The sequence below is a fragment of the Salvelinus sp. IW2-2015 genome, linkage group LG9, assembly GCF_002910315.2.
Source record: "Salvelinus sp. IW2-2015 linkage group LG9, ASM291031v2, whole genome shotgun sequence".
NCBI classification, from domain to species: Eukaryota; Metazoa; Chordata; class Actinopteri; order Salmoniformes; family Salmonidae; genus Salvelinus; species Salvelinus sp. IW2-2015.
Window position 1 is genome coordinate 12,908,556 of NC_036849.1, and position 10,688 is coordinate 12,919,243.

Consider the following 10,688-nt stretch of genomic DNA (forward strand, 5'->3'; position numbering starts at 1 on the left):
CCTTTAAACAGGTCAACATTCACGAAGCTGAGGAGGTCAGACTGATTACCAGGACGTGTACTCAAAGCATGCGCGGACCAACTGGCACGTGTCTTCACTGACATTTTCACCTATGTGAGAATGCTGTTCATTGACTACAGCTCAGCGTTCAACACCATAGGGTCCTTAGAATAGTGATGAGCTTTGTGGGCACTAGGAATAAACACCTCCCTCTGCAACTGGATCCTGGACTTCCTGATGGGCCGCACCCAGGTGGTAAGGGTAGACAACACGTCTGCCACCCTGATCCTGAACACTGGGGCTCCTCAGGGGTGTGTACTTAGTCCCTTCCTGTACTCCCTGTTCACCCATAACTGCGTAGCCAAACATGACTCCAACACCATCATTAAGTTTGCTGACGATAACAGTGGTAGGCCTGATCACCGACAACGATGAGACAGCCTATAGGGAGGAGGTCAGAGAAATGGCAGTGTGGTGCCAGGACAACAACCTCTCCCTCAGTGTGAGCAAGACAAAGGAGCTGATTGTGGACTACAGGAAAAGGCGGGCCGAACAGGCCCCCAAAACATTGACAGGGCTGTAAGTGAAGCGGGTCGAGAGTGTCAAGTTCCTTGGTGTCCACATCACCAACGTACTATCATGGTCCAAACACACCAACACAGTCATGAAGAGGGCACGACAAAACCTTTTCCCCCTCAGGAGACAGAAAAGATTTGGCATGGGTAGCCAGATCCTCAAAAAGTTTTACTGCACCATCGAGAGCATCCTGACCGGTTGCATCACCGCCTGGAATGGCAACTGCTCGGCATCTGACCATAAGGCGCTACAGAGGGTAGTGTGTGTGGCCCAGTACATCACTGGGGCCAAGCTTCCTGCCATCCAGGACCTATATAATATGCAGTGTCAGAGGAAAGCCCATAAAATTGTCAGAGACTCCAGTCACCCAGGTCATATACCTTTTTCTCTGCTACCACACGGCAAGCGGTACTGGAGCGCCAAGTCTAGGACCAAAAGGCTCCTTAACAGACTCTATCCCCAAGCCATAAGACTGAGGAACAATTAATCAAATGGCCACTGGCCTATTTACATTGACCCCCCCTCCATTTGTTTTGTACACTGCTGCTACTCGCTGTTTAATATCTATGCATTGTCACTTCACCCCTACCTACATGTACAAATTACCTTAACTTCTTTGTGATAGGGGGCAGCATTTTCACTTTTGGATGAATAGCGTGCCCAGAGTAAACTGCCTCCTACTCTGTCCCAGATGCTCATATATGCATATTATTATTACTATTGGATAGAAAACACTCGGAAGGTCCTAAAACTGTTTGAATGATGTCTGTGAGTATAACAGAACTCATATGGCAGGCAAAAACCTGAGAAAAAATCCAAACAGGAAGTGAGAATTCTGAGGCTGTTCGATTTTCAACTCATCGCCTATTCAAATCCCAGTAAGATATGGATCTGTTTGCACTTCCTACGCCTTCCACTAGATGTCAACAGTCGGTACAACGTTGAATGAAGCCTCTACTGTGATGTGGGGCCAGATGAGACGGGAATGAGTCAGTGGTCTGGCAGAGTGCCTGTTCGTGGTCACGCGCATTCCAAATGATATCGCCTTGCGTTCCATTATTTCTGTAGACACAAAGGAATTCTCCGGTTGGAACGTTATTTAATATTTATGATAACATCCTGAAGATTGATTCTCTACTTAGTTTGACAAGTTTATTCGACCTGTAATATAACTTTTTGAAGTTTTCGTCCGACGTTCGCCTGGATCTGCGCCAGCGTTTGGACATGTGTACTAAACATGCTAGCAAAAGTAGCTACGTGGACATAAGTAATGGACATTATCGAACAAAACAACGATTTATTGTGGAACTAGGATTCCTAGGAGTGCATTCTGATGAAGATCAAAGGTAAGGGAAAATTTATGATGTAATTTCGTATTTCTGTTGACTCCGACATGGCGGAGAAATGTTGTTATATCTGAGCGCCGTCTCAGATTATTGCATGGTGTGCTTTTTCCGTAAAGTATTTTTTGAAATCTGACACAGCGGTTGCATTAAGAAGAAGTGTATCTTTCATTCTATGTAAAACATGTATCTTTCATCAAAGTTTATGATGAGTATTTCTGTTATTTGAGGTGGCTCTCTGCAATTTCTCCGGATATTTTGGAGGCATTTCTGAACATGGCGCCAATGTAAACCGAGATTTGTGGATATAAATATGCACATTATCGAACAAAACATACATGTATTGTGTAACATGATGTCCTATGAGTGTCATCTGATGAAGATCATCAAAGGTTAATGATTAATTTTATCTCTATTTCTGCTTTTTGTGACTCCTATCTTTGGCTGGGAAAATGGCTGTGTTTTTCTGTGGCTATGTACTGACCTAACATAATCGTTTGGTGTGCTTTCGCCATAAATCCTATTTGGAATCAGACATGTTGGCTGGATTCACAACATGTGTAGCTTTAATTTGGTGTCTTTCATGTCTGATTTCATGAAAGATTGATTTTTATAGTAATATATTAGAATTTGCCGCGCTGCATTTTTCTGGCTTTTGGCCAAGTGGGACGTTAGCGTCCCACATATCCCAGAGAAGTTAACTAACCTGTAACCCCACACACTGACTCGGCACCGGTACTCACTGTATATAGCCTCTGTATTGTTATTTTATTGTGTTACTTTGTATAAAAAATTTTTTTTTAAACTTTTGTTTATTTGGTAAATATTTTCTTAACTCTTCTTGAACTGCACTGTTGGTTAAGGGCTTGTAAGTAAGCATTTCACGGTAACTTACGCACTTGTTGTATTCGGCGCATGTGACAAATAAAGTTTAATTTGATTTGCTGCAGAGATGGTTCTTCTGGAAGGTTCTCCCATCTCTACAGAGGAACTATGGAGCTCTGTCAGAGTGATCATAGGGTTCTCGGACACCTGCCTGACCAAGGCCCTTCTCCCGATTGCGCAGTTTGGCCGGGTGGCCAGCTCTAGGAAGAGTCTTGGTGGTTCCAAAATTCTTCCATTTAAGAATGATGGGGCCACTGTGTTCTTGAGGACTTTCAATGCTCCAGACATTTTTTGGTATTTTGGTACCCTTCCCCTGATCTGTTCCTCCACACAATCCTGCTCTTTGAGCTCTACGGACAACTCCTTCGACCACATGGCTTGGTTTTTTCTCTGACATGCACTGTCAACTGTGGGACCTTATATAGACAGGGGTGTGCCTTTCCAAATCATGTCCAATCAATTTGCCACAGGTGGACTCCAGTCAAGTTGTAGAAACATCTGAAGGATGATCAATGGAACCAGGATGCACAGGAGTTCAATTTCGAGGTATAGGGTATATGTTTATCTAAAAACCTGTTTTCGCTTTGTCATTATGGGATATAGTGTGTAGATTAAATACATGTTTTTCCTCATCAATCAATTTTAAAATAAGGCTGTAACGTAACAAAATGTGGAAGGGAAGGGGTCTGAATACTTTCCCGAATGGGGGATTGGAAATGATGCAGACAATTACGTTGATAGAAGCCACAATCTATCTGCAATATTAAAGCTGATCTACCCCCTAAACATTTAAAAAATGGTTTTTAATAAAGACTCATCTGATGGAAAGAATGGTCCACATACTGTACCTTGGGGTTGAGGTCGAAGAAGCTGTGGTATTTAAACCGCAGGAGGAGCACCTCATTCTCCTTGACATCCTGCTCCATCAGAGACCTGGATGAGTCCATCCAGCCCTGGTTGATCTTGGCCTTGTCCAGGAGGGATTGGGGCTTGTAGAGCTTGGCCAGGATATCGGGCGAGGAGATTGGCTGGCTGACAGCGAGGATGCTGGGATTGCCCTCGGACAGGGGGCTGTCTCCAAACCAGGCGGTAGTGGGGGATAGGGGGCTTCCGTCTCTGGAGTCATAAGTGGGGGTCATGGTCTTACTGTACAGGCCGGGACTGGAGTAGATGCTCCCTGCAAACCAGACAACACATGTTTAGTACCCTGGAGTAGATTGAGGAACGTTGGGCTCAATTCCATTTCAGTTTGGGAGATTAATTGAAATTCCAATTCAAAAACTGAAGCACGATTCATTTTTTAATTTTTTTTTATTCTTAGACTGGGATTTCAATTAACTTCCTGAATTGAAATTGATCCCAGCTGTGTGACAGATCCCTGAAGACAAAGAAAAAGATATCACCATACCTGCAAAATACTGAACATGATAAAAACATGCTCACAATACAGTCCACTGCAAAACAATCTACAAGACACACATTTGGTACCAAGCACAAGAGCCTCCAAAAATTAAGTGAACATTGTTCCACAATACACATTTGCAGCCTGCAATTAATGTGGCTGGTAGCACCACCTATCTGATAGGTGGTCTTGATGCTCTGCTGTTGCTGCTGGGGAGTTATGATGCGCTTTAGCATGCAGATGTTGAACATGATCATGGTCACATGGTCCACAACCTGGGAGGTGCACATGGCAAACTATACAGCACAACCAGCAGCATATAGGGAGGGATATGGGAATAGGGATGGGGCAGTGGAGGGTGGTACACCAAAGTGAGACAGCATGGTACCAAAAGCTAGCGTCACTCTGCTTTGTTTGTGTTCCATTTTTGGAGAAAAAGGTGGATGTGTGTTTGGAGGGAGGAGTGTATGCATGTGGATGTATGGTTGAGGAGTGTGTGTAGAGAGAGATGTGTATGTATGCAAAATGTTGAGTTCTATTCGGATTTAAGCCATTGTCAAATAAACAAACAAATAACCAATCTGAAACCATGAAATGTCCTGTTGGCTGGCCTTGGCCAGTATGTTAGGGCATAGTAACAGCCCACACACTATGTAACTCTGAGTGACTTAATTCAGCCTTAAATTCTAGACGGGCAAATGACAAATCAATATAATGTTTGCAATTCCTTTTCCTAAATGGGTATGCATATTTTGTGACAAAATTCAAATGAAAGGTAATATATTGCATTCGAATTTTCATGATTGAGTATGCATGATGCCTGACAACTTGAAGAAGTAGCAGTGTGTCTAACATTTAATTTCCAAGGTACTGTCCAGTACAACACTTAAACATTTAAAAATCAAATGTAAATGCTTAAAATGACAAATCATTACTCATGTTTGCCATTTCATTTCCTTGTCGTGACAAAAATCAAATGAATTCTCAGTTGCAATTGGCAATTATTTTCCATACTCTGTGTGGTTTAAGACTGTCAAAATAATAATAATAATTTGATAAATCAATCGCAGCGCTTCATTTTGCCATTTCGTTGCGCCTTTGCATTTTTATTTTCGATATGTAGGTCTAACATATCGAAAATAAAAACGCAAAGGCGCAACGAAATAGCAAAAAGTGTTAATTAAACACGATGGGCGGTGTATTGATAATGTGAGATGGAAGGAAAAAAAGTGAAAAAAAATAATCACACACAAAACATTAAGAACACCAGCTCATTACATGACAGACTGACCAGGTGAAAGCTATGATGCCTTATTGATGTCACTTGTTAATTCCACTTCAAATCAGTGTAGATGAAGGGGAGGAGACATGTTAAAGAAGTATTTTAAAGCCTTCAGACATGGATTGTGTATCTGTGCCATTCAGAGGGTGAATGGGCAAGACAAAAGATTGAAGTGCCTTTGAACGGGGTATGGGAGTAGGTGCCAGTCGCACCGGTTTGTGTCAAGAACTTTTCACGCTCAACAGTTGCCGTGTGAATCAAGAACGGTCCAACACCCAAAAGACATCCAGCCAGCTTGACAACTGTGGGAATCATTGGAGTCAACATGGGCCAGCATCCCTGTGGAACGCTTTTGACATCTTGTAGAGTCCATGCCACGACAAATTGAGGCTGTTCTGAGGGCAAAAAGAAAGGGGGTGAAATTCAATATTAGGAAAGCATTCCTAATGTTTGGTATACTCAGTGTATATATTTGAAGTTTGATTTTGTCGCACTGCTTTGCCTTGGCCAGGTCGCAGTTGTAAATGAGAACTTGTTCTCAACTGGCCTACCTGGTTAAATATTCTTTTTTTTTAGGCCATTAGGGTAAATACAGATAGGCTGAAGCATGCGGTTGCCTATTTATTTGCACTTTGCTGCATCAGTCGGGCTACAGGTGATAATGTTTATTGCTAATAGCATACATGGTAATATGGACCATGCATAGGCTATATACATGGCCCAATCTGTTAAAATAATTGTAACAATGTGTTATTGGGCTCATTCTGGAGGTGGACACTATATTTGAGATGGTGTCCACATACAGTTGAAGTCGGAAGTTTACATACACCTTAGCCATATACATTTAAACTCAGTTTCACAATAACTGACATTTTAATCCTAGTAAAAAGTCCCTGTCTTAGGTCAGTTAGGATCACCACTTTGTTTTAAGAATGTGAAATGTCAGAATAATAGTGGAGAGAATGATTTATTTCAGCTTTTATTTCTTTCATCACATTCCCAGTGGGTCAGAAGTTTACATACACTCAATTAGTATTTGTTAGCATTGCTTTTAAATTGTTTAACTTGGGTCAAACGTTTCAGGTAGCCTTCCACAAGCTTCCCACAATAAGTTGGGTGAATTTTGGCCCATTCCTCCCGACAGAGCTGGTGTAACTGAGTCAGGTTTGTAGGCCTCCTTGCTCGCACACGCTTTTTCAGTTCTGACCACACATTTTCTATGGGATTGAGGTCAGGGCTTTGTGATGGCCACTCCAATAACTTGACTTTGTTGTCCTTAAGCCATTTTGCCACAACTTTGGAAGTATGCTTGGGGTCATTGTTCATTTCGAAGACCCATTTGGACCAAGCTTTAAACTTCCTGACTGATGTCTTGAGATGTTGCTTCAATATATCCACAGAGAATCATGAAGAGGAAGAAAATGATGTATTTTGTGAAGTGCACCAGTGCTCATGCTGCCATCTATTTTGTGAAGTGAACCAGTCCCTCCTGCAGCAAAGCACCCCACAACATGATGCTGTCAACCCCGTGCTTCGCGGTTGGGATGGTGTTCTTCTTCGGCTTGCAAGCCTCCCCCTTTTTCCTCCAAACATAACGATGGTCATTATGGCCAAACAGTTCTTTTTTTGTTTCATTAGAACAGAGGACATTTCTTCAAAAAGTACAATCTTTGTCCCCATGTGCAGTTGCAAACTGCAGTTTGGATTTTTTTATGGCAGTTTTGGAGCAGTGGCTTCTTCCTTGCTGTGCAGCCTTTCAGGTTATGTCGATATAGGACTTGTTTTTACTGTGGATATAGATACTTATGTACCCGTTTCCTCCAGCATCTTCACAAGGTCCTTTGCTGTTGTTCTGGGATTGATTTGCACTTTTTTCACCAAAGTACGTTCATCTCTATGAGACAGAACGCGTCTCCTTCCTGAGCGGTATGACGGCTGCGTGGTCCCATGGTGTTTATACTTGCGTACTATTGTTTGTACAGATGAACGTAGTACTTTCAGGCATTTGGAAATTGCTCCCAAAGATGAACCAGACTTGTGGAGGCCTACAATTTTTTTGAGGACGTAACTGATTTCTTTGGATTTTCTTATGAAGTCAAGTAAAGAGGCACTGAGTTGGAAGGTAGGCCTTGAAATACATCCACAGGTACATCTGCAATTTACTCACATGATGTCAATTAGCCTATCAGAAGCTTTTAAAGCCATGACATCATTTTCTGGAATTTTCCAAGCTGTTTAAAGGCACAGCCAACTTCATGCATGTAAACTTCTGACCCACTGGAATTGTGATACAGTGAATTATAAGTGAAATAATCTGTCTGTAAACAATTGTTGGAAAAATGACTTGTGTCATGAACAAAGTAGATGTCCTAACCGACTTGCCAAAACTATAGTTTGTTAACAAGAAATATGTGGAGTGGTTGAAAAACTAGTTTTAAAGACTCCAACCGAAGTGTATGTAAACTTTCAACTTCAACTGTACATACATTTATTTATTTTCATTCATTTTGGAGTAGAATGTCCTTTTAGTGATGTTTTAGTGATGATAGTGATGTTTATTTCGATGGGCAAGGGTGAAATAACTTGTAGTATTGGTCACCATCTGGATTTGGTCACCATCTTCAATTTGTTCCATCCCACTTGATTTTTATTTAGAGTCGGACAGCAGCCTTCACCATAAATAACTTGTAATATTGGTAGTAACCATCTGGATGTCACCGTGATACAGTCTACACTGCTCAATTTGCGCTGCAAGCCGGCAACAACTACACGGGCACAGTCCTTCGCCCCCCCCTTGTCACAGTAATGAGGGAAATAGCTAGCTTGATAGTGTAGCCAATATCAGGCCAGGGTGACAGCTAAATCACATTTATTGTAATGAAATCGCAAAATAAAGAATTGATATATCGAATTTGCATTTTGACAGTCAACCACACAGCGTATGGAAAAGCATTGTCAATTGAGAATTTTTGGTCACAATTCATATTAACACAAGGAAATTAAATGGCAAACATGAGAAATTATCATTTAAGGATTTACATTTGATTTTTAAATGTGATAGTGTTGTACTGGATGAAATATCAAACACACTTTGCTATTTATTTTTCAAATTGGCAGATATTATGCATACTCAAACATCAAAATGATAATGCAATATCTTTTTTTGCATTTCAATTAGAATGTCAAAAAATGCACACCCATTTAGGAAAAGGAATTGCAAACATGATACTGATTTATTATTGTTCCATTTGCATTTCCAGTTGATTTTCAGCAGCTAAATGCTTCCATAACACACTGACCAGTCCCCACTGGCCTAAAAAAGCAGGCAGGCCAAACCACTAACCAAAATTCAAACAGGAAATGGTGTGTGTGTGTAATACAGTAGAGGTCATGAGAACAGGGACCGGGCCACAACAGCCCATCCCTAAGGGTTTGTGGAGAGTTTATAGAAGGGAGGGAGGAAAGTAAGGTCAGCTAGAGTGCTGCTCTCCCATATGGTCGCAGGAGACATCACAAATATCTCGAGGAAGCTGATTACAGTTTACCCCCATCTCCTCTAGAGAAGAAAAAGAATCGGGGAGGCTCATGTGTTTACTCACAGCTTTTGACTTTGTGGGATAGTGCCTTCCACAGGCTGGAAGTCACCGGATATGTTAACGTTTCCTAATCCTTAATCCCCTTTCACTGGGGACTGGTATGGTCTGGACGGATAGACCACCCTGCACTTTGTCGCCTAGATGTAAACTAGGAGGGCTCATCACCATATAAAAAAGGTGTCACCACATGGCTTCTGTGTGGGTTTGGGATGGAGGAGGTGGTCCATCTGAAATTAGGTGAATGTGTTGTTGTAGACATAGAATCCCCCTAATAGCCATTTATTCTGTTCCATTTTGATTCTTTAGGGCATGGTTTCCCAAAGTCGGTCCTGGACATTTTGGTTTTTGCCCTTACACTACACAGCGGATTCAAATAATCAAAGCTTGATGATGAGTTGGTTATTTGAGTCTGTGTAGTGCTAGGACAAAAACCAAAACGTGCACCCAGGGGAGGTCCCAGGACAGACTTTGGGAAACCATGCTTTAGGGTACCTGTTGAGCAAAATGTGAACAGCTGAGCTTTCCAGCAAAACAAATGCATAGTGTGCAAAGCTTTTTTATATTTTTCAAAAAAAGACAGGAGCAAGTTTGGTCCTGTTGGAGTGGGGCAAAGCCGATCACGTGACCTGCGTCAGCGGATATCCTCAAGTGACAAGGGCAGCAGCTGGCTTCCTTTGGATACAACCTTGGCAGGTGACCAGAACATCACTCCAGCTGAGGGGTGAGTGGGTAAGGGAATGGGGAAGCAGCGAGAAAGGGGAGAGGAAGCAGTGCAGAGAGAGGGAGGACAGAAGACCAGGAGAAACCTTACCTTTGACCGGCCCAATGTAAATTATCTCAGAGGCTGGAGTGGAAAATGAGAAAGAGGGAGGGAAGGAAAGCAGAGGAAAAAGAACAAAAACCAGAGGACAGATTAAAGAAATATTAAACGATATTAAAAAGACGAGGAAAAGGAGGGAGTATGAGTTTTTTTAAAGAAAATGAACGAGAATGAGAACCAGGGAAGGGCTGTGCCAGTGTGCCAACCTAACCAACCCAAGATTAGATGAGTCACTTTGCCCTCTCAGCGGAGGGAAAAGGAACGTGGCATGACAAACCCTGGTCAGTTCCATCCATCCACCCATTCATCAGGATCCAATGTCATTTCTAATTGAAAAGCCAGACAGGGTGTTGGTTGGAATGACCCAGCACTGCATAACAGTTCTAGTGAAATTAAAGTCATGGACATATCAACTTTCCACCATGAGAATCCCATAGACATAATTATCTGAGAGGAACAGTTCAGCAGAGTAGCAGACCCAATGGCACTGATGGAGTAGACAGGGCCATGGTCTTAGTTGTGAGTCGTAGGCTACGATTTGTAATATGGGCTATTCCATAGTAACGACATGCATGTTTCTCTTAATGGAATGTGGGTAGGGGGTCTGGAATTTCCCAGACATGTGGGTGGAAGTAGGTTGTGGTTTTAGACTCAGAAAAGACTGATTCTAATCTAAACACTTCTAACTGGACTTAGAGCACAGATCAACCCTCCACATCCTCTTGGTCTTGGGTGAATTTTTGAACAAAAATTTTGCCAACTCAACTTGACCTCAGTATTGACC

The 10,688-nt window shown here is 42.1% G+C and overlaps 1 protein-coding gene across 6 annotated transcripts in view; it reads right to left on the bottom strand.

Annotated features, from left to right (window-relative positions):
- The window catches only part of LOC111968586 (fermitin family homolog 2), a 98,671-nt gene that overhangs the window by 21,993 nt on the left and 65,990 nt on the right, over positions 1-10,688 (bottom strand). For 3 of the 6 annotated variants that reach the window (XM_023994266.2, XM_023994267.2, XM_023994264.2), the window contains exons 5-6: positions 9,896-9,928; positions 3,653-3,981 (exon numbers count right to left, since the gene is read on the bottom strand). In XM_023994266.2, the coding sequence (XP_023850034.1) occupies positions 3,653-3,981; positions 9,896-9,928 (362 nt within the window). The remainder of the gene's footprint in view (positions 1-3,652; positions 3,982-9,895; positions 9,929-10,688) is intronic. The other 3 variants (XM_023994270.2, XM_023994269.2, XM_023994268.2) reach the window with 1 other exon arrangement.